General features: G+C 39.5%; 3 protein-coding genes across 3 annotated transcripts; 1 reads left to right on the top strand and 2 right to left on the bottom strand.

Moving 5' to 3' along the window:
- The first annotated feature begins 477 nt into the window (after nt 1–477).
- LOC122056751 lies at nt 478–12,476 on the top strand. The gene is made up of 5 exons (XM_042618847.1): nt 478–964; nt 1,675–1,773; nt 9,697–9,741; nt 10,582–10,719; nt 11,747–12,476. Exons 1-5 carry the CDS (start codon nt 590–592, stop codon nt 12,071–12,073), a joined length of 984 nt encoding a protein of 327 aa, XP_042474781.1. The 5' UTR covers nt 478–589; the 3' UTR covers nt 12,074–12,476.
- Nucleotides 12,477–12,641: 165 nt separating this feature from the next.
- LOC122056752 (light-harvesting complex-like protein 3 isotype 1, chloroplastic) lies at nt 12,642–14,413 on the bottom strand. Its single transcript, XM_042618849.1, has 3 exons — nt 13,952–14,413; nt 13,133–13,270; nt 12,642–13,052 (listed from the first exon to the last, which is right to left on the bottom strand). The coding sequence occupies exons 1-3, from the start codon at nt 14,340–14,342 to the stop codon at nt 12,796–12,798; spliced, it is 786 nt and encodes a 261-aa protein (XP_042474783.1). The 5' UTR covers nt 14,343–14,413; the 3' UTR covers nt 12,642–12,795.
- Nucleotides 14,414–18,277: 3,864 nt separating this feature from the next.
- LOC121968437 (uclacyanin-2-like) lies at nt 18,278–19,098 on the bottom strand. Its single transcript, XM_042518813.1, has 2 exons — nt 18,923–19,098; nt 18,278–18,831 (listed from the first exon to the last, which is right to left on the bottom strand). Exons 1-2 carry the CDS (start codon nt 19,080–19,082, stop codon nt 18,401–18,403), a joined length of 591 nt encoding a protein of 196 aa, XP_042374747.1. The 5' UTR covers nt 19,083–19,098; the 3' UTR covers nt 18,278–18,400.
- Between the last annotated feature and the right edge of the window lie 4,447 nt (nt 19,099–23,545).

The following is a 23,545-nucleotide window of genomic DNA, read 5'->3' as shown; positions in this document are numbered from 1 at the left end:
TTTAATATGATATTATTATAGTAGAATAAATTGGAAAAGAATCTCTAAATATAATTTAAATTTTGCCTGCAATCCCTATCTTTGCATGTAAATTTTCCGGTAGTAGTATTGTAGTAAGTAAATTAATAACTTTTATATGTTAAATTAATAACTTTTATATGTTACAACCGTTAATATTTGAATATAATATTTTAATCCCTCGTTTCCATAAACTATTTTCAAAAAAAACTTTCAAATTTTTGGCCGGAGAAACTCATTTATTTTTAGTCCCCATGGAGGACTTTAGTTGGCATTCCAATACACAAACGGTTGTCTCCCGCGTTGACAGTAGCCCATCGTTAATTTGCGATCAAAATGACCATCGCCTGTCTGAACGTTGCAGGGGATCGTTATTATTTATTTATTTATTTATTCATTCGCAAGCATACCACACCATCTCCGTTGGACGCTGATCCGGATCGGCGGATAAAATATCCCTTTCCTCTCTCGGTTATTGCTCTTTCAAATCTCGAACCTTCTTCTTTCCTTCTTCTCCTGGAAAGCGACAAGTCAAGTCAACGATCGGTCCCTTTTGTCTCGATTGCGTCGGATGGCGAGGAGGCCCAACGGGGCATGCGGGCGGCCGCTCTGGATCCTCGTGGCGGCGGTGTTCGTCTTCTGCCCCCTCGCCTACTTCGCCCTGTACGTTTCATTCCGACGCCCGGAGGATGGCTTGTCGGCGTCGGCGGACGACGACGCGGGGTTGACGTGGAGGGGAGTCCAGCGCGGCGAGGATTGCTGCAGCGGGCAGGAGCATCTGGAGCTATGGGGGAACGCCGTCAAATGGGGCGCCGATTTCAAATTGAACTCGTCGGCTGAGTGCTGCCGCGCCTGCAAGGCCATGTGTGGTAGTGGCGGGCCGTGCCGCTGCAACTCCTGGGTGTTTTGTGGGGATAAGGGGCGGTGCGGCGAGAAGTTCGGGGAGGTTAGTGATTTGTTCTATTTTTGCTGATCTTGTTACGGTTCTTTTTTGATTAATTATTGCGGAATTTTTTTTTATTGGATTCGATCTTGTTGATTAGGGTTTGTGCATTTTGCTTGTCAATGTTTTATATTTTCCCTGCATTTCACGTGTAAGAAAATAATTTCCTTCTGTTCACTTTTCCTAGTGTCAATTTTCCAATGGTCTTTCATGCGGTTTCCAAGGTGCATCGAGGCACAGAATTTGTTAATTATTACGGAACATGAGAAGATCCTGTTTTTATCCACAAAATATTGTTGAGAACAGTAATCTATCACTGCCATTGATTCGTTCCAAACTCTTTTGTATTGAATATAATCTTGTTCAAGCTAATTGGAAGCAGGTTACGGAACATGCATCAAGTATTGGGAGAGCGGTTCAGTGATACTCATAATTGTTTGACATAGTTTATCAAATTGTGAATCTCAACCATTTGGAATTGAACTCAATATGGTTAAGATCTGTGCTCGTAAGTTTTAACATTGCTCTACTTTGTCTATTACAACCTGATGCAACTTCCACTCTTTTTTTCCTGGCTTGTGATTGACATGGATGGTTTTATTTAGCATTGTTATTAGTAATCATGTCCCGCCCTTGCAAAGTTATAATTCACCTTCTACGTCCTGGTAAAATTTATCTTGACATATAAATAATCAGCATCTTATTTCTTACAGTGTTGGCTGAAGAAACAAGACGATGTTTTGTTTCCTTCTCTTCATGAATCAGGGGAAAAGGTGATGTGGACTTCTGGACTTATTCATGGAAAAGGAGAGGTAAAGTTTTGATAGAGGTTTCTTAGTAGCTAACGTATGATTTCAGTACATGGATCTAGAACTACATTTCATTATATGATTCATAAATCACGGACCTAGAACTACATTTCATTATATGATTCATAAATCACGGACCTAGAACTACATTTCATTATATGATTCATGTAATTCTCTTCTTTAATGTTCTATACTATTTCTATTTCTCATTTCAATAAAGAGTAACTGAGTTACTTGTTAACCCAGAAAGTAAATACATACTGGAAAACACAGCGTGGTATTTTTGCAGTCTTGATTCATCATGATGTTACTTACAGACACAAATAAGTTGAATCTAGGGTACAGACTACAGATTGATGATTTCTTAGTAGTATTTCACAGAGAATATAGGTCTAAAAACCAAATGCTTCTCATTGTTTCTTAGTTACCTGCTTGTTTTAACATAATAGACCAGATGATTCAATTGCTTCTTTCCTCTTTTGCAAGCTGTAGCTTATAACTTGATCTGTTTTTTTCTTCTCAAATTCTTGTCTTGCCAAATTGGAAATGTTACAAACTTGTCTTATTTTGTTCATTGTATGTTATTGATTAGGTGTTGCAGTGGTTAAAGAATGTTTACAGATTACTGCATCACATTTTTTGTAGAGATATTTTTTTGCAACTATAGTAAAACTTTATGATTAGGGATAGAAAGAATCGGATATATGATTAGCGTCAGTCTTGTGTTTAATATTGTTTTCTACAACGCTTCCATCAGAAATATCTTCCATCCATACTGTATCACACCTCTGATATTGAGCTAACTGGCACACTGAATATCTATGACTCTCAATTTCCTTGCTAAAGAAGACAACACATCCTCATAGAGTAAAAGTACTGTTCACCATGCCCAGCAATTTATGCATTCAAATTGCATATTTTTCAGCGATTTGTTGAATGAACTTAATGCATTTAATTTCTAAAGATCTTCTTTTGAATACCATCCTCAATAGTAAATATCCTAATACGAAGTGCACTATGGCTGCTCACAAAGAAAATCTTCTCCATCTCCTCTTTCAATTACGAAACTAGTAAGTGAAAAATATAAATGAGCCTAGGCAGACAAAAATATGTGAGATAAGTACCAGATTATCAATTGATATAAAAGCTTCTTGAAAATAAACCGAATTTAAGAAAAATAAAAGTAGTAGTGCTAAGCAACACATAAAGGAGAATCAATTATCTTCTTACAACAATTTTGAGCATAGAGATTATATACAATGGTGTCATATTTCCAATATTTTTCAGGCTCCTAAATTTGTAACTTCTTTTATTTTTCATAAATATATGCTAGATATATCCAAGATTATCTGTCCCTTAAGATGGTCTCGTGTAAAGAGCAAAATGGTCAATTCAGCAGTACTTCTAAATTTATTATTTAGGTATCCAGCTTTTCGAATTGATCTTGGAGGTGACCAATCCGGCTCCACGGAAGTTTCCCACTTGCCACCAAGGTCAAGAAGCGCTTCCGGAGGCCCATCCAAGCGGCCAACTTTCTTAGGTTTGTCGTCCCACTAGAGGAAAATCCCGCAACTGAGATTCGAACCTTAGATGTATAGTTAACCGCTTGGAGTGCCTAACCGCTACACTTTAACCTCGGGGGCAAAAATTTCCTAAATCCCAAACCCTAAAATTATTCTTTTACTCTATGTAAAAGGGGATGCCATGAGCTTCATTATTGTTGATGCAAACATCTATGAGTTGCCTGATTATTTACATCTAATAGATAATGAAGCACAATGAAATAGTATAGAACTATAGATTGTCAATTATATAAACTATATTTAAAAAACATTGTTCTCATGAGATTGGATAGTATAATTTTATGATTTTCTTTTTTCACAAGTCATCATTGTCATAATCAACCAGCTTTGTTTGTCTCAACTATTTATTATTGGCTATATAAAATCTTATCCTCCATTGATAGCTACTCAAAGCTATGTTGGAGCAATCAATGTAATCTTAGGTTTTGATATTTGGGTAAAGGTTTAAATTAAGTTTATTGTTGTATTTGATATGCGCTTGTGAGTATGCAGGATGCATGTACAGCAAGGAAAGTTCAAGTGGGATCTTGGCAAAGGCAAAGTCCAAGGGTGAGTTTTGGCAGTGTAAATCCAAGTGTATAGTCTTGGCAATGTAAGTCCAAGTGTGGCTTGGTAAGGATAAAGACCGAGGCCGAAGGAAGCTCTTGAAGGCAAGTCATGAAGGATGGGGAAGCATCCGAGGGATGTAAGGCTAATGGAGGAGGCTAGAAGGCAAGGTCATGAGAAGATTCGACAACAAGGACAAGGCCAAAGGAAACATCTTGAAGGCAAGACGTGAAGGATGGGAAAACATATGAAAGATGCAAGACTGATGGAAGATGGTTAGAAGGCAAAGTCGAGGTTGTGTGGGCGAGGACGAGTGCATAAGAGATTGTACTCAAGGACCCTAGGTTTAGGGTTTTACCAGTCATTTGGACCAGTCGACTGGAGCAGGGCACAGAATGTTTCTGTGCCCGACAACTGTGAAAACCAGCCTACTGGTACATAGTAGCCAGTCGACTAGTACACTGTAGTCGATTGACTGGTACACTGTAGCCGGTCGACTGGTACACTGTAGTCGGTCAACTGGCAAAAAGCTGTTGACAGAATCGCAGATTTTGTGGAGTGTCGTTGGCCAGCACCAGTCGACTGGTGCAAAGACCAGTCGATTGATAACGGTTAAATCAGCTTGCTGATTTCCCCAAGCTCTATATAATAGAACTTGGGGTGGCGGGCCTTAGTGACGAAATTAGAGATGGTTAGCCCATAATTAGAGTCTCCCAAGCCTTTAAGTGCAATCCAAGTGTGATCGTGTTTGTGGTGACATTTCTCCATCAAGGAGGATTGTGCTAGCCGGAGTTTGCCAGGGAATTATCGATCGACGGATAGGGATCGCCCACCTTACATATAGTCGTGGAGTGGGAGCATCATTTCCGAATCATGTTAAACGAAACGTGTCGTTAGGTTTTGTTCTTTTTGTTTATTGTCTTCTAGGGTTAGCTTTTGTTTTACACTTGCCATTTTGTATTTCCACTGTGCTAACAAGTGTAGGAAGCGAACGTAGAGGGTGATCGTCTATTCACCCCCTTTAGCCGGTATCAATGGTCCCAACAATTAGTATCAGAGCAGGTTGCTCTTCATTGGACTAATCGCCAGGAGGAGCAAGTGCTAGAGGAAGAAGATGGAATCGGAATGGCCATTAGGATGGGATATCCGGATCCCACCTTCATACGATCGAGAAGACTTTGAGTATTGGAGGAAGCATTTGGAGACTTGGTTCCAAATGGATTAGGATCATTGGACCGCGTTGGAAGTTCCTTTTGAACCTCTAACAGACAAGAAAGGGAAGCGTCTTCGACCTTGGTATTGGACCGAAGAGCAAAGGTAACAATCGGAGACGGATAAGGAAGTAACTAGAATTATATTGAATTTATTAACTTCTAATATTGTGTCACGTGTAGGAGAGTATAAGTGTGCTTATGAGCTATGGAGCAAAGTGATTGCTTTTCATGAAAATCCTACACAAGCACAAGAAGTGGAGGAGCCCAAGGAGAAGGGCTCATTGGTCTAAGAGGAGGAAAAGGACCAATCAAATGTGGAGACGAGCTCAACATTCGAAGAGGAGGAAGAAGTGAAACCGTCCATATCTTTAAGTGAGGAAGAAGAGTTCAAGACAAGTGAGGAAGAAGTCTTGGAAGTTCAACCCTCAACCTCATCTACTGAGAAGAGTGGGAAGAACTACATCAAGTGCTTTGAGTGTAGAAAAATGGGACACTACAAGAGTAGGTGTCCTTCGCTCTAAAAGGTAAAGGAGGTAATTCCTAAACCCACTAAAATTCTTATAGAGTCTAATGTGGATTGTAGGAAGGAGAGTGCTAAGAAGATATGACACATCATTTGCTTCACATGTAGTGAGCGGGGTCACTACCACGCGAAGTGCCAAGGTAGGGGGAAAGCAAAAAAGAAGCAAATGAGGAAGTGGAGAAAGTCATGTGGATGTTCATGTCAAGGGGGAGCTCCAATGGTAAGTAGGAAGGTAAACCCTTACTTGAAGTTTAATTCGTACATTAATTCAAGCTCTAGGTTTATGCATGCTAGAAATAATGTTGATTATTTATCCATGCACAATTATGGATTTAGGTATAATGATAGGAATAGGGTTAACATGGTTAATAATCCTAGGAAATCATATGCAAATGTTAGACCTAACAAAAACCAAACTACCATGCCTAAGGAGAGAAAGGTAGTGAAGGATCTAAGCATTAATCCGAAGAAGGGGAGGCACATGCCTAGAAAGATGGGTAGGTCTAGAAGTGTTCATGGTATACAAGTTAATTCTAGGGTTAGAAATCTAGAATTGGAAAATCAAGCTTTAATGGAAAATCTTGATAGGGTAGAAAAAGTCTTAGATAGATTTATTGTTGGATAGGACTTGATAAGATGTTGGGTAGTCAAAGACCTAAGGGTGATAGATCCGGTTTGGGATACTGGTCTTCATCAAACAAGGATAAGGGGAAGTTACCCATCGAGCACTTTGGCTGATATGCCATAATAGAGTCCCCTAGGCCAAAAGAAGGTCACATGCAATGATTGCAAGTGCAAATGGTAAGAGAGAATCCTCCAAGGCTAGAGAAAAGTCATATGTTAGGGTGACATATGATTATAGCAAGGAGAGGTCAATAAATGTCAAGGAAAGTCATTTAAGGATAAGGAGAAGTTAACCAAGGACAAGGTGTCTAAGGTTAAGAAGGTCAAGTTGTAGGTCTATCCAAGGTGCACTGAAGTGGCCTAGACATAGTGGATGAGTCACATAGGGAGGTGGCTAAGGTTAAGAGCTCTAGGAGGAACTCAAAGAGTCAAATTGGGACCCATGGTAAATGAATCTCAAGTAGACCTTGCTTGATATTCTAGATGGGTCATGGAATGTGCCAAAGGGGTTAGAGATGAACTTGAGCCTCTAATATAGTTAGTTGACACATTTGGAATGTGATTCATGCATGAAAATATGAAATGGGATTTATATTGCATGGAAATTGGTTTTAGATGTATAAATGTCATATAAACTAATGTTAGGGATGGATTATGGTTTAGTATGGGCAAATACATCTAGAACTTTAGGTTAAGGTTCAATTGAACCATTTAGATAGTTTTCTATTTTGTATAAATCTTGAGATCCGTGATAGATATATTTTTGAATATATTTTTCCTAAATAGATAATGATAAAATAGATCTCTCCACAAAATTTGAAAATTTTTGTAGGTCTTTGGAATTTCTAGTGCATTTCTGAAATTAGGTTCAGAAATACAATTGAGGCTGAAATAGGGTGCTAGTCGACTAATTCGGATACCAATTGACTAGTAACACTGTTCATCGAACTCAGAATGGTCCTGTGGGGTTGATTCGATGAGGGGTACAGTCGAATATTGACTTTCAGCCATAGAAAATGATCAAATGGGGAATATACATGAATGTAATCTTTTGAGGGATTAATACATGATGATTATGGTTATTAGAAATATAAGAGTCCAATAATTGGGATATTGTTGGAGCTCTTTTTGATGTGTGCAAAGGGGGAGAAGTTTAGGTTTAAATAGAAAACCTAAATACCTTTACGGGAAATCCTAGCTCAAGGGAGAGTTTAGGTGAAGGGGAGCGTAGGTTTGGGTTCTATTGCTTATGCATGAGTGATTGCATATTTTGTTTGCATGTTTATTATATTATATATTTTCCTAACTTAAACGGGTTGTCAAGCATTAAAAAGTGGGAGATTGTTGGAGCAATCAGACCCTAGGTTTTGATGTTTGGGCAAAGGTTTAAGTTAGGCTTATTGTTGTATTTGATATGCGCTTGTGAGTATGCAGGATGCAAGTGCAACAAGGAAAGTCCAAGTGGAATCTTAATAAAGGCAAAGTCTAAGGCTGAGTCTTGGCAGTGTAAGTCCAAATATGTAGTCTTGGCAACGTAAGTTTAAGTGTGGCTTGGCAAGGATGAAAATCGAGGCCAAAGGAAGCTCTTGAAGGCAAGTTGTGAAGGATGGGGAAGTATCCGAGGGACACAAGGCTGATAGAGGATATTAGAAGGCAAGGTCATGAGAAGGCAAGATGTGAAGGATGGGGAAGCATCCGAGGGATGCAAGGTTGATGGAAGATGGTTAGAAGGCAAGGTCGAGGTTGTGTAGGCTAGGACGAGTGCATAAGAAATTGTACTCAAGGTAAAACCCTAGGTTTAGTGTTTTACCAGTCGACTGACGTCTTGACTAGTCGACTGGGGCAGGGCACAAAATGTTTTTGTGCCTGACGGTTGTCAAAGCCAGTCGACTGGTACACTGTAGTCAGTTGACTAGTAAAGCACCATTGACAGAATCACGGATTCTGTGGACTGATGCAAGGACCAATCGACTGGTAATGGTAAAATCAGCTTGCTGATTTCTCCAAGCTCTATATAATGGAGCTTGGGGTGACTGGCCTTGTGACAAAATTAGAGGTGGTCAACCCATAATTAGCGTCTCCCAAACCCTTAAGTGTAATCCAAGTGTGATCGAGTTTGTTGCAAGATTTCTCCATCGAGAAAGGATTGTGCTAGCCAGAGTTTGTTAGGGAATCATCCACCAACGGATAAGGATCGTCCACCTTACGAACAACTGTGGAGTCGGAGCATCATCTCCGAACCACGTTAAACGAAACGTGTCGTTAGGTTTTGTTCTCTTTGTTTATTGTCTTCTAGGGTTAGTTTTCATTTTATACTTGTTATTTTGTATTTCTGCTGCGCTAACAAGTGTAAGAAGCGAACGTAGAGGGTGACTGTCTATTCACCCCTCTCTAGCCGGCGTCAAAGGTCCTCTAACAGGCTATACACTAATAGTTTTTGAATCAGTTAAATAATTTTTTGTTATGTTGATTAGTATTTTCTTTAGTCTCCCTCTATCCCTACACCTCCAATTAGAGGTGGTTAACTCCTAATTAGAGTCTCCCAAATCCTTAAGTGTAATCCAAGTGTAATCAAGTTTGTGGCAAGGATTCTCTACCGAGAAGGAGGATTGTGCTAGCCAGAGTTTGTCGGGGAGTCATCCACCGACAGATAGGGATCGTCCACCTTACGAACAGTTGTGGAGTCAGAGCATCATCTCCGAACCATGTTAAACGAAATGTGTCGTTAGGTTTTGTTATTTTTGTTTATTTTCTTCTAAGGTTAGCTTTCGTTTTATTTTATTTTGTATTTCTATTGCGCTAACAAGTGTAAGAAGCGAACGTAGAGGGTGACCGTCTATTCACCTCCCTCTAGCGGGTGTCAAAGGTCCCAACAGGCTATACACTAATAGTTTTCGAGTCAGTTAAATAAATTTTTGTTATGTTGATTAGTATTTTCTTTAGTCTCCCTCTATCCCTACACCTCCCATTCAACTCTTTACCTTGCCTTTGACTATGTACACACCATCTCAATGTCGATTTTTGTAATTGCTTTCAAATAATAGTATAAAGACCACTGGCAGAGAATTCCTTAAATATGGTCAAATTCATGTTCTGTCATTGAATGCATAGGTTTTCGAAAATGCTGAAAGTATTTGACCCTTAGGGAGATGGGAAATGAACATATGAAAGCATTACCTTGCTGCTACCACAGATAAACTTGAACTGGACTTTCTGTGAGATATATTCTTGAATATTGGACATATTTCAGAATTTGTTTTTATTTTTGTTGTGAACTTCCACCAGAATATTGTGTATACCTTATTATTTTACTTGCAAGTCGCAATCCTTCTCATGTCATTTTATTAATAAACAAAATTTAGTTCTATCTTCAACATAACAGCAATCTAACTTTTTCCATTTTCAATGAAACATGCTTTTTTTTTTTCTTATTCAGGGCATTGTTGGTCTAGAAACAAAATATGGAACGATTCGAATCAAGGTAATGATATTTGTATAATGGCAAGGGTAATATATGAATGTGTGATGTCCTACCTTTTAAGTGTTTTCTGCATAATCTTCAAATAGCAACATTACAATTTATAGTTTCAATTGCACAATCCATGGATACCCACTTAGGTTTTCTTTAAAGATTTGCTAATTATAGTGCCTATTCAATGATGATCCACTTGGGTTTTCTATAAAGAGGATTATTTATGCACATCATGGGATGAAAAGGATGCGCATAATTTCTCCATTTCCATTGAAGCATATGAAACAAAATATTAACATAATTTCTGATAGGAAGAAAAGATTATTCATTTCCTAGGCTGTGAAGGCTTAGTGCAATCCACAAACTCTTGTTATTCAGGCTTGGGAACAAAATTGCCAAGATTGGGGCATCCCAGAAACATGAATCACATATTGAGCTCTATTATGCATATGCTATGTTATCATTTCTTACATCATGTTCTTATATTTGTATGCTATTATGCTATTATGCTATGAGGAGCTCTTAGATTTGCTTGATGATATAGTTATGCCATAACCTTCCAGTGCAAGTTTATCTGGCTGTTTTTTTGGAGCAAATTTCTGTGTGGTTCTCAATCTTGTCATTGCATGTGAGCTTTGTTGCTTTGTGCTATCGTAAACTTAATGGTTGACAAAGAAAATCCCTTTAATGTTATCTCGATTGTGATGGATATGTTACCTGCTGCTTTGGAAGCTAATCTGTTTTAATTTCATAAGTGGATTCTTGACTCTTTTTCACAATACCTAGAATCATGTATTATGCCTATGGTTCCAGCTATATTCTCACCATTTGTTTAATGCCGTGATACAGCTATTCCCTGATTGTGCACCACATTCAGTTGCCTTGATACGCGAGCTTTTGGGATTACGTCATTGTTTAGGTTGCCAAATTTATCGTGCTGAGAGCCGAGGCCAGTCTTGGGACAGTGCGGGGAATCACATATCTCATGTAAAATGCTTAAACCGTGTTATTGTCACCTACCAACTTTGCCATGCATTAGCTGCTTGCTCAATTAAAAAAAAAAGTATCGATAAGGTCATATAATCTGATTTTTTATGTTTGCATCACATGGAGAGTAAAACCTTGTTATATAACTAAGTTATGTCAGGCAATATCTACCTGCTCAGTTCCTAAATCACTACCACAAACATTCTGCTGATAGCGCATGAATTAGCCTTCATGATGGCAGAATGTTATTCCCCTTGTGAAAAGGAACGTTTAGAATTTAGTCCTGTTTCATGCCAATCAAGAAAATATTTAATTATTCCTAGCCTGATTTGTGCCACTAAAAGGATATAATATATGTAGACTATCCATGCATGGATGGCATCTGCATACACATGTAGTTGCACTGATAGAATACGTGCATTTAAGCATGCATTTGTCTATTTAAATTTTTTTACAATGCTTGCGTCGCTAATATATAAAATTAGTTAGTTTTAGAATTGGAATGATGCAGAAAGAGGAAGAATGGAAGGGAAGATGAGAGGAAAGAGATGATGAATTTCAGAGAAAATAGAAGCAATCTTTCAAAACATCAACATCACTATCCAACAGAAACCTTGGTAATATTGAAAACAATGAATAATGGATATTAAGCTTGGTACAACACTATTTGTTCTGAAACACAATTAATAAAGAGAATTTGAAAGTGACACCTCACAACTTGCATATATAAATGGGCAACACCTATTGACTTCTTTGATTTTAAAATGATTTGATAACTTTCCATGTCATCTAACTTAATTCTTTAGAGCTAACTAATCTTAGATCTTATAAAAGGGCAGCCTGGTGTATGAACGAACCTCGGCTAATGCACGGTCCTGGAGAAGGGTATTGTACGTAGCCTTATTCTATATTGCAAGAGGAAGATATATATAAAACGTGAATGTGAAAAAAGGACTTCATCCTTTTCCCTTTCTAGGAATAACCAAATCCCTTGAAGTTCTCTAATTTTTTTTTCTGATTCATGTAGGCTTCTTTTGGTCCTCCTCATGCTTTGATTCAAGGAACACTGGAAGCAGAAGGATTTACATTCAGTAAGTTACCACTGGAATCATCCCATACAATAAGGAGAGGTTCAATTGCATGGGTAGACTCTGGCCCTGAATTCTTCATTAGTTTAGCAAATCACATCGAGTGGAAAAGATCATACACAGCTTTTGGTACTGTTTTTCCCGAAGATATGAATATTGTTGAAGAAATAGCTGATCTTGAAACAAAGTCAGATGTTTGGAACAACATTACTGTGTTGGTATTGGAAAGACCTATTGACCTGAACCTCAAGAGAATAACAAAGTGAATGAATGAAGGTGTCGAGTCTTTAACTGAACACTCAGCAGATGCTTTGTGCTGGAACTTACAGATTTTGGTCCAAGAAATAGCTGGTCTGCTGTTTTGTTTCAGAAAACACTACAAGTAGAAAATATGTATTGGGAAAAGAGTGAAAAGAATCTATTCAGAGAACAATACATGCTTTCGAAACCATTGTTTCTTTGTACAGAAAAGAAAATTGAAGAGTTGGCGACCAGCCAAAGAATTTTTCTCTCCTAAATTGTCCATTAGTGCTCTCAGAATTTTGTTGCTCTCAGGTTGTTCTCTTTTATTAAATATGATTGGAGATATCCCTCTTTCATGCTTTGTAAAGGTGAAAACGCTTTTCATAACTTGAGTACATTCCTGCAATCTTACTTTGCATTTCTTCACATCTTCAGCTCTCAATAAATTTTGGCATTCTCTCAATTTTTTTTAAATTAAATTGTGATATCATATCCATGTTTAATTTGTGTTCTGAACCATCTGGTTTTCAATATTACTGGCTCTAAAGAACAGGAACCAGTCCAACTCGCTCGAAATTTCCAATCCAAGCGTTCAACCTTTAAATCTGCCTCTCTATGTTAAAGAGTAGATAAAAAGATATTGTTTACACTGCTAATCTCTGGAACCATACTAGACGAAATCATATCTTGTACATTGCTCATCTATCAAAGAACAGCAATCGAAACAACAGAGATCCAACTGAGGCTACTCTTTGCCTTTAGTGCCACTTGAGGATTTATCCTCCAGCCAAGTTGCTCGCCACTGATTGTCATAGAAGGTTGTTTCTTCAAGTAGCTTCTTTAGGGTGTCAAGATCATCATTCTTTCGAATCAGTAGAACTCCCGCAACAGCCACAAATAGCAAAGTTTTGCAGAAGAAGTTCCCCATCTGATCAACGAGACCTACTCCGGTGAGGCTATCCACAAAATATGCCATGAAAAACCCAATCATGGCAGCGCGGCCTACATGAATTTGATGCCAGGCAAGGGATGAAACTTTCTGCAAATGATTGAACAGCAGGGAGATGCAGAAGGGTACCAACCATTGAGTAACTCAGCTTCTGGAAGGTGGAATCTTTTGATCCAAGTCAACCACGGGATGATCGACGCCTCGAAAATCACAGGCTCTTCATTGCTCGATGCTTCTGGATTATCTTCAAGCCATTTTCTTCTCCTGACCTCTGGAGGAATTGGGCACGATATCAGTCCGTCTAAATCCTTAAATAACAACATAAGGAACATGAAAATTCATAGAAACATTAGTCTCATTGCACACTTTGCCAGTGACATTTAGCATGCACCAAAAGGTTGAAATCTGCAAACCCTGAAATTATGAACTGGATTCACAAGATGGAATTAACCTGTTGCCATCTAAGCTCAAGGCTTTAGACAACATTCAGTAGTAACCATTACCACATCTGGTTAAGGGTTCAGAGATTGCAATTGCTGTCTCAAAGACTCTAGATATCCACCTAGAATTGTATTCTGCCCTAGTTCTTTCACAGTTGGGATCATGAAGTAGTTTAAGAAGAGCATTGCGTCAGTACGCAAACAAATTGTTAGAGATCACAAAAAGGGCATTTTTCCTGTTAACCTTTTGGCATCTAAGCTTAAGGCTTTAGACAACATTGTAGTAACCATTACCACATTTGGTTAAGGGTTTAGAGATTACAATTCCTGTCTCAAAGTAAGCATACCACATCCAAACCCTAGATATCCACCTAAACTTGTCTTCTGCTCTAGTTCTTTCACATCTGGGATCATGAAGTAGTTTAAGAATAGCATCACGTTGATTTGACTGCCTTAGGTAACAAATCATCGCCATTAGCACACAATTCATTGGAGAATTAGAGAAATCTCACCGGCATCCAACACCGCATCCCAATTGGTCTTCCCGTCCTTCATAAACTGCTTCAAATCCCACGTCCCTCCGACCCACCTGGGGTCCTTGAACTTGGGTGGCGGCGCCAGCTCCTCGGCTTTCAGTGCGGCTCCGTTGGATCCAAGATTAGGCCCGGGAGGGGTGGTTTCCCCCTTGTTCTCCTTCGATTCCTGCTCCGCCTCCTTCTCCTCCACAAGAGTCGCCGAGGATCTCGCTTCTCCCGCCCCATTCTCAGCGGACCTCGAGAGAAAGAGGGAAGGGAGCTTCCTGGGGAAGACAGTGAGATGGGATCGGAGGCAGAGGTGGGATCTGAGGGATAGGGAGGAGAGGGCAGTGGGAGGAGGCGGTGGGGAGAGGAAGGCCATCGACATGGTGAGGGCTAGTGGAGATTTAAAGAGAGGAAGACGAAGAGGAGAGTGATGAGCATGAAGCCTCTGGTCGGTTATCTGGAACATGACCTCTGAAAAATATAGGCCTCTAAAAATTAGGAGAATATTTCATTCTACTCCTATATTTTATTTATTTTTTAATTTTACCCTCTTATTTTGTAATTTATAAATAGTGATAAAATATGCTTTCATGTTGATGCTATTTCTTTTTTTTTTCTATGAGAAAAAATAATTTCTTTATTAGGTTGCATACGTGACAGAGTGAACATTCGGTTGAAAATAAAATCCAACTAATTGATTTTTTTTTTTATTTTTTAGATAAATTGTACTGACCAAATTTTATTATTAAAATCAAATCGATATAAATTCGATATTAACCAAATTTAAAATTTTAAAATCAAGACTGAATCTAATAAATCAAAATAATTATTTTTTAAACCTGCGAATAACAACAAAAAGGTGTTAAAATTCTATGGTCTTACATTAATTAATTAATTAATCATCTTAAGAGACCCATCAAAATTAATTAATTAATTTATAAAAATTTTAAATTATTAATTTGACAGAATAATTAATTAATTAATTGTCCTAAGTCAATAATGAGAAAAAAAGAATTAACAAGGGTGGGCGTGAAACTTGAGGTTTTTATTTGAAGAGAAGTTGTGAAATTTAAAGCTCAAAATTGAGAACGTGGGTGGAATCCATAAAAGAATTAACTGAAATGACCGACCAACGACTAACTTTTCATGGTTGGTAAAAGCAATAAATAACTTTTATTTGACCATTTTGTTGCAGCAGAGGTATGGATTATGGAAGTCTTATATAAGGAGATCATGATCTCGAGCAAAGAGACTACAAAAGAAGAATAGAAAATTTTCTCTATCCACTTAGTTTCCCTTTTCTGTTGTGCATCCTTCTTCGCTCAACAGATTATTTATGATAGATTTTATTTCAATTTATCGTGATCATTAGTAGAGCATCTTCAATGTAAATTTTGTCAAAAATTTATAAAATTTAAAAATCTCATTAAAAAAACTTTTATGATTGTATAAATGAGATTTGAGATTTTTAATTCAAGAACAGGTTTAAGTATTCAAATCTATTTTTCTCTTGAAGGTGAAACTAATAATTAATGTACATGATTTTAATCATTTTTAAATAATTTAAAACTAAATTATTTAATGAGTTATTTATAATGTTTCAGTTTATAAATAATTAGTAATAATTAAAAATATATTTTTTAAAAAAAATAAATATATTTGAGATAAGTCAAAAAAAAATATACAAATAACTATAATTAAATTAATTTTATAAAATAATTAAATATTAAATAAAATGATAAATTATATTAAATTAAAAATTAATTAATTTATTAATTATTAATTATAAATAAATTAAATTAAAGATTATAATATATTAATTAAAATATCAAATGAAAACTATATAAAGATATTAAATGAAAAGATTGTATTTAGGGTTTTTTTTTAATTTGTGGAGAGAATAGTAGATTTATATTGAAATTGATGTAATATGCATGGAGCCATGCAACTACGTGTGGAGAGAATTACAAAAAAAAGTTCACTCAAAGTTTTAACGATTAAGAATGTTTCAATGAATTTTTATAATGTTGATGTGGCATGTTAGAATTCTAAAAAAAACGCATTCAAAGCTTTAACGATTGGAGATGCCCTTAGTGGAGATTAATAGTTTGTCATTGTATCTTGGAAAACAGACAACACGTAACAATCTCAAAGCACCATTGAAGGAGGGGCAAATCTGTTTTAAGGGTACTGTGTCCAACACAGATCTTGAGGTCTAACTCTCGATTCGGTGCTTAAGCCATCCACTTGAACTTGGAAATACTTCTCTAACATTTGGAGGTTTCCCGACTTGCCTTCTCTATTCCCGAGCCTTCATAAATCCACTTGTGATTACTTTCCCAAGCACCCAAGGGCAGAGCCAGACATTGGCTTACCCCAGCTCTAGCCCAGGGTGCTCAGCTGAAGATTTGATTAATTTTACTTGTTCACACCTTGTATTTTAGATTTTCAAAGGGAAAGAAAAGGCTTTTAGCTTGGGGGGCATTTTTAGGTCGAGTGGGCTACCATTCTTGGCTCCGCCAGTGCAAGCACCTAATCTCCACGCCCGAGTATTTGGCTCTTGGGTGATACTCGATAGTTAGACGACTTCTCTCCTAATTCAGCGTTCGGTGATCGGCGATTCGCGATCCACTCAGCAGTCAGATGATGTCTCTCCCAACTCAGCACTCGAAGTACACGGCGATTCAGCACTCAAAGCACTTAGTAATTCCGCACATGGAGGACTCGGTACTCAAAGTACTCAGTTGACGTGATACTCTATCGGGAGAACTCGATTGCAACTAAAGAAATCCCACTCATGTGAGAACAACCAGTAACTCGGCCTAACCTCAAGATCGACAGCTTCAACTTATACGGTTCAAACGATAAGTTGAAGTTGAATTTGTAATTTTAATTCTTCAAATTCCTTTCTATCTCGGACTGTTGGTTTCAATCAAAGTCTCACATTGGAAAGATTTGGTAAAGATCATGAGATTAAAAGGATGCAAGATATCTCCATTGGTATGAGACCTTTTGGGTAGAACCCAAGAGCAAAGGCATGAGGGTCTAGGCCCAAAGTGGACAATATCATGTCATTATGGAGATATGTGGACATCTTTTGGGCGCAACAAATGGTATCAGAGACATCGTACGAACCAGATACCATGTGGGGTGGCCTTGAACAAAGTTAAGGGTGGCCCCGGAGTAGGTCAGGGTGACCGGATGTTCGTGGGAGGCCTGGAGCAGGTCAGGGTGATCGGATACTTGTGCGGAAGCAAGTAGGTCAGGGTGACCAGATGCTCGCAGAGAGGCCCAAAGCAGGTCAGGGTGACCGGATGTTCATGGGAGGCCTGGAGCAGGTCAGGGTGATCGGATACTTGTGCGGAAGCAAGTAGGTTAGGGTAACCGGATACTCGCGGGGAGGCTTGGAGCAGGTCAAGATGACTGGATGCTTGCAGGAGGCCTGGAGCAGGTCAATGTGACCAGATACTCGCGGGGAGACGAGTCAGTAGGGATGCAAATGAACCAAACGGTTCACAAGATATTCGAAACTCGATTCGGTAAAAAGCTCGTTCGAGTTGGTTCGTTTATCTTATCGAGTCAAGCTCGAGCTTGATTTCGAGCTTGACAGTTTTATCGACCTGAGCTCGAGCTTAAGGATATTCGACTCGTGAGCTCGTGAACATGTTCGTTTATAGGATCGCGAGCAAAAAAAAATGAGCCTTAAACCGAGCCAAAAATGAGCTCTAAAACGAGAAAAAAAAAATGAGCTCTAAAACGAGCTTTAAAATGAGCCAAAAAATGAGCTTTAAAACGAGCTCGAAAATGAGCCAAAACGAGCTCTAAACGAACTCGAAAACGAGCCCGAGCTCGCTTAACGAGTTAGGCTCATTAACTTTGATAATCGAGCTAATAACGAGCTGAGCTCGAACTGTTCGCGAGCTTGATAATTCTAAAACTAGCCGAGCTCGAGCCTTGTGATAAAAGCTCGATTCGAGCTCGAGCCGAGCTCGGGCTCGAATATAACTTAAACGAGCCGAGCTTGAGCCTAATACTGTTCGGCTCGTTTACATCCCTACGAGTAGGTCAGGGTGACCGGATGCTCGCAGGGAGGTCCGGAGCAGGGCAAGATCACAGAATGCTCACGGGGAGACCCGGAGTAGGTCAAGGTAACCGGGTGCGGATGCCCAAGAGCAAAGTCATGAGGGTCTAGACTCAAAGTGGACAATATCATACCATTATGAAGATATGTGGACATCATTTGAACGCAACATGGACAACAAAATTAATCAACAATAATACAATGATGAATGGATTGTATCGAAACAACAATTGCAGTAAAAAAAATATCAAGAAACTCCATTAATAGCAATGAATAACCAAGCCTACACTCATCTTATTGTTCCCATGAGTCAAACATAACAAGCGGTTTAATATCCAGAGATTAATGGCGCTAGCTAGCTATCCCATGATCGCTAGTCCTACAACCACCAAGCCACCAAGCCACACTGCGCTCCATCTGCCTCCGTCAACAGCGATTCCGCCGCTGCTTTCGCCGGGAATCGTCGACGGAGGAGCATCGTTGGACGATGAGCCGGGAGTCGTCGGCGTTGTCGGAGTCATCGGCGTCGGCGTCCCTGACGAAGACGACGGTGAGCTCGGTGCCGTCGAGCCGCCGGGAGCCGAACCTGAAGCTGCGACGGTGACGGCCAGCTTCATGCCCCCGGAGCAGTGGCCCGACGTGCCGCAGATGAAGTACCTGCTGCCGGGCGCGGTGAGGCTGATCCTGGTGCTCCGGTCGGTGTGGGTCTGGACGGAGTTGCTGGCGGAGCAAGCGTTGAAGTCCGACTCGCCGACCTCCGCCACGCTGTGTAGCGGACCGTACTGGAAAACTGCCCGCCGACCGCCGACCGCCGACCGCCGACCATTAGGAAATATTGAAGTGTGGTGTGCGATTCGGAAATTAATTATTAAGAAGCTTACGGAGCGTATCGCCGACGTTGAAGGTTGTCCTGGAAGCCCATGAACTGTAATCCACGCCGCTGGTCCACCCTTGCGAACCGCCGACGGTGTAGTCGGTGGCGACGGCCGCCGGCACGGCTGCTGCAAGAAAGATAAGAAGAGCTGCTGCTTCCAAAGCCATCAGCTCCTGCAAGAAAGCAATGAACACGATGAAGCAATGAAACCCCTAAATATAGGCACGCAAACTGATCACCTAATAATAATAATTATTATTATTATTATTTGGATGGTTGGATCATTTATTGATACGAGTAGATATGAGTTCTTCACTAGCTTCCAAGGCTTTGGTGTACCTAATGCAATTGAATCATGGAATTAAGATTTTCTAGCTTCTCCTAATTGTGTTACTTAATTTGCCTACCTAATTCTAATTCTTAAGAGTAGGGAGGTAAAAAAGCAAAATCTAACTAAATTTTATGTTGTTTAAGCTTATTTAATAATCTAATCAAAATAAAGTAATTAAGTTGAGTTTGATAATTGTGTTGCTTAATGAACAAAATTGTTGAAACGAGACTATTCAACCTTTGCTTGATTTCTTTTCTTTCAAACTTGAGTTTGATTCAATTAGATATTTTTCGGCTCTTATTTGAAACTTTTATATTTTTAAAGATTGTTTGATTAATAATTAGGTTTGATAATATAAATTTATTTGTTTATTTTGATAATTTTTTATGTTCATTTACAAGTTTGAAAAGAGTTTTTTTTTATGAGCAAGATTTGTGAATATTATAAATATTAATGAGTTAAATACATACGTTCAAATTTAGTCATTTAGTTTAACAAGTTGATCAAATTTATTTATTTAATAAATTTTGTACCAAATAAAATACTGAGTTTACCCACAAATATTTAATTCATTTACCACCCTAGTTGAAGGGGAAGATTCAACTCTTAGATCTATTTGAATAATTATATGTATTATCAAAATAAGATATAAAAAATAAATATTATTAAACTATATTCTAGGTTTTATAAATTTTCATAATACAATTTATAATGATGTGGCAGATATATAGAGGGCTCACACATAATATCAGAAGTTAATCTTCTGGTTAATGTGGCCGTCAAAATTTAAGGTAAGCCAACCCGAGTGAATGGTCAATTGGGGCATCAAAGACCATGATCGGATCTCCACCTCATGGGGCTCTACTCCTCTACATCTTCCCGATTGGCTCATAGGATCATGGGGCTCTGCTCCCCTACATCCTCCCGATCGACTTACAAGATCACGAGACTCTACTCCTCTACATCCTCTCAATCGGTTAACAGGATCACGGGGCTCTGCTCTCATACATTCTCCCGATTAGCTCACAAGATCATGGGGGCCCTGCTCCCCTATATCCTCACTCGCTCGATTCCCGATTCGATATCCACCTTACGAGGCTCTGTTCCCCTCAATTCCCTATAAGATTGACATATATATAAGAAGACCCATCATCCCATGATTAGAGATTCGACCCCCTTTTTACTAATATCCATTATCCCACTATTTGGATCAGATCCAAAAAGCCCAATAGGCCTTTCAACTCAAGAGCTCATTCCATAATTAATGTTGCATATGGAGTTGTCAAAAGCACGTGGAATCATATCTTTGTAAAGAATATAGGATACCAATAACGTATGGGCGATGGGACTACACACTAGAGCTGAGATACACAGATTTGACATATCTCATAAGTTGATATAACATTTAATTAATGCGGAGATTACAATGGTGTTATAAAAGGGTTCTGCCCCCGCGAGCATAGGTATGTCTTTTGTTTTTGTACACATCTTATATTTTTCTACTACTGTTAATCTTCTATAATTTTTTCCACCTTACTGATATGAGCATCGGAGTGACTACGCTAGGGCCCCCCTAACATGCTTGCTAATGTAAGGAACTATAGCGCTAAACATGTCGAAAAGTGTAGCGAAAAAATAAGTTCCTATCCAGAAGATCCATGTAAAGGAAACCATATACTAAGTTTTGTTAAAAGATATATACCTTTGCTGTGTGCCCTTCGCAATCCCGACAGCAACGTTTCTTTAGGATGTAGATCTCAGCACGATCAACACGTCCACGCCTCTACGGTATCCACACAAATACGTTCTTCGTCCGTCTCATGAACTCATGAAAAGGAGAAAGAAACAACCAAAGGTTGTGCTAGCAACCTCTTGTGGAAGTTTTGGCCAAGAGTGGAAGAAGGAAGAAGAGCAAAAACCAAGAAGATCACATCACCCAAAAGGTCACTTCATTTATATAAGGTGACTTCACAAAAGGGTTACTTTACCAAATATGTTATTTCACCAAAAGGTCACTTTACCAAAAAATGTTACTTCACCTAAAGGTTACTTTTACAAATTGTTGGTGCAATATTCCCTAGGTCAAGGTTGACCTGGTTAACCAAGCCTGAGTCTTGGTTTGGGTTTCGATGTTTGACAATATATTGGGTATAGATGATATGGACAATGCAGGTGCAGTTGTTCATTTGGGGAGATTGTTGATACAATTCCCGTTTGGTCAAAGTTGACCAGTTAAGATTGTGAAGGAAAGTCAAGTACGTCAAGGTTGACTGGATACTTGACTGAAAGTCCTGGTGAGTGAAGCCAGACAGAAGGAAGTCCTAGTGAGTGAAGCCAGGCAAAAGGAAGTCCTGGTGAGTGAAGTCAGGTAGAAGAAAGTCCTAGTGAGTGAAGCTAGGCAGAAGGACAAATCCTAGTGAGTAAAGCCAGGTGAAAGACCTAGTGAGTGAAGCTAGGCTATTGGGAAGTCCTAGTGAGTGAAGCTAGGCAGGAGGAAAATCCTGGTGAGTGAAGCCAGGTGAAAGACCTAGTGAGTGAAGCTAGGCAATTGGGAAAGTCCTGGTGAGTGAAGCCAGGCAGGAGAAATCCAGAGGGGTCAAGGTTGACCAGACATCTGGTGAGAGTCCAAGTAGGTCAAAGGGATTGACCGGATACTTGGCACGAGGAAGAAGAGTCCAAGTAGGTCAGAGGGATTGACCATATACTTGGCAAGAAGAGAAAAGTCCAAGTGGGTCAAAGGGATTGACCAGACACTTGGTGAGAGAGTCCTAGCTGGTCAAGGGTGACCGGATGCTAGGTCTTATGTACCAACAAGTCATGATTGACTAGATGTTGGTTTAGGGGGCTTTGGACTTGGTTTTGGGCAAAAACCAAGATCTGGATTGATCAGCCGATTGATCCAGCAGATTTAGATTAATAAGCCGATTGATCCAGCAGATCTGGATCGATCAGTGGATCGATCCAGAAGATCTGGATCGATCGGCCGATCGATCCGGTGAGTCCCCACGAACAGAACCCCTCTGGATTGATCGGTGGATCGATCCAGAGGTCCCAATCGATCAGTGGATCGATTGGGAGCTGTTGTTTACGCACGATAAGCCCGGGATCGATCCACTGATCGATCCAGGCTATTCCAGAGAGCACAGAGGCGCTCTAGATTGATCCGTGGATCGATCCAAAGCCTCCCCGATCGATTGGGAGCAATCCAATCGATCGGGATCCGACCGTTGGCGTCGATTTAAGCCGCAGGCATTCATTTCCTTCGGCAGAACTTCACTGATTCACTTCATATACTCTCCAGCACCTCCATAGCTCTCTCCAAGCTCCAGATCGCCAGTTCTTGAAGATTCTTGGTGGCTTTTCCAAGTCAAGAGGCGGATCGAAAACAAGAAGAAGAAGTTAGGGTTAGGGTTTTTATTGTACATCCTGTAAGCTTTTGCTTATCGTGTATTTCCCTTTCTTCTTCTTGTATTGAGAGTATTGTAGGGTTTCTCCACCTTTGGTAGTTACCATAAAGGAGTGTTATTCATAGTGGAGGGTGCGTGAGTAGGTGTAGATCCTTGGACTAGTCACCTCTTGTGAGGTGGATACCAAGTAAACCATCCTTGTTAGCGTTGTATGCTTTTGTTTCTTATATTTCCGCTGCATACCATCAAAGAAACGAGCAACGCCAACGACGAGCACGCGAAGAGCTATTCACCCCCCTCTAGCTACTTTTCGGTCCCAACAAGTGGTATCAGAGCAAGGTCGCTCTTCACCAGAATCATCGCCGGAAGGCGCAAACAAAACAAGCAAAGCTAGAGGGTGAAGAAGTTGAAGCAAATTCATCAAAAGTCAAAGATTTCAAGAAGCTCAACTTCAAGATGCAATTCCAAGATGGACTTGGATTTGACACAAGGGTGGCTCCACCGTACACATCCACAAGCTTCGATTCTTGGAAATCAAGAATCGAAAATTTTCTTATGATGGAGATAGAGCAATGGTTTGCTATAATGGAAGGCTTCAAAGCTCCAACAAACTCCAAGGGCAAGCTTCTCAAGAAAAGCAAATGGAGCTTGGAGCAAATTCAAAGGAGCGAGGCAATTGATAAAGTGACCAAGCTTTTGGTCAACTTATTGCCTAGCCACATTTTGGCTCAAATCGGAGAATTCAACGATGCCAAGGAGCTTTGGAGCAAATTGGCAACAATCCATGAAGAACCCTCCACTGTACCGAATCAAGAGAAATCCAAAAAGGGCGACTCATTGGAGCAAGATCAAGAGGAGAACTCCGAAGTTGAGAGATGCTCAATTTCCGAAG

The sequence above is a fragment of the Zingiber officinale genome, chromosome 3B, assembly GCF_018446385.1.
Source record: "Zingiber officinale cultivar Zhangliang chromosome 3B, Zo_v1.1, whole genome shotgun sequence".
In the NCBI taxonomy this organism is placed as follows: Eukaryota; Viridiplantae; Streptophyta; class Magnoliopsida; order Zingiberales; family Zingiberaceae; genus Zingiber; species Zingiber officinale.
This window is presented reverse-complemented; position numbering and strand designations above follow the sequence as displayed.

Coding starts and splice junctions, on each gene's coding strand:
- LOC122056751 (XM_042618847.1), top strand. CDS start 590: ATGGCGAGGAGGCCCAACGGGGCATGCGGGCGGCCGCTCTGGATCCTC. Junction 1,774..9,696: donor TTATTCATGGAAAAGGAGAG/GTAAAGTTTTGA, acceptor TTTCTTATTCAG/GGCATTGTTGGTCTAGAAAC. Junction 10,720..11,746: donor CGGGGAATCACATATCTCAT/GTAAAATGCTTA, acceptor TGATTCATGTAG/GCTTCTTTTGGTCCTCCTCA.
- LOC121968437 (XM_042518813.1), bottom strand. CDS start 19,082: ATGGCTTTGGAAGCAGCAGCTCTTCTTATCTTTCTTGCAGCAGCCGTG. Junction 18,832..18,922: donor CAACGTCGGCGATACGCTCC/GTAAGCTTCTTA, acceptor GTCGGCGGGCAG/TTTTCCAGTACGGTCCGCTA.
- LOC122056752 (XM_042618849.1), bottom strand. CDS start 14,342: ATGTCGATGGCCTTCCTCTCCCCACCGCCTCCTCCCACTGCCCTCTCC. Junction 13,271..13,951: donor GGATGCGGTGTTGGATGCCG/GTGAGATTTCTC, acceptor CAATTCCTCCAG/AGGTCAGGAGAAGAAAATGG. Junction 13,053..13,132: donor AGAAGCTGAGTTACTCAATG/GTTGGTACCCTT, acceptor AAATTCATGTAG/GCCGCGCTGCCATGATTGGG.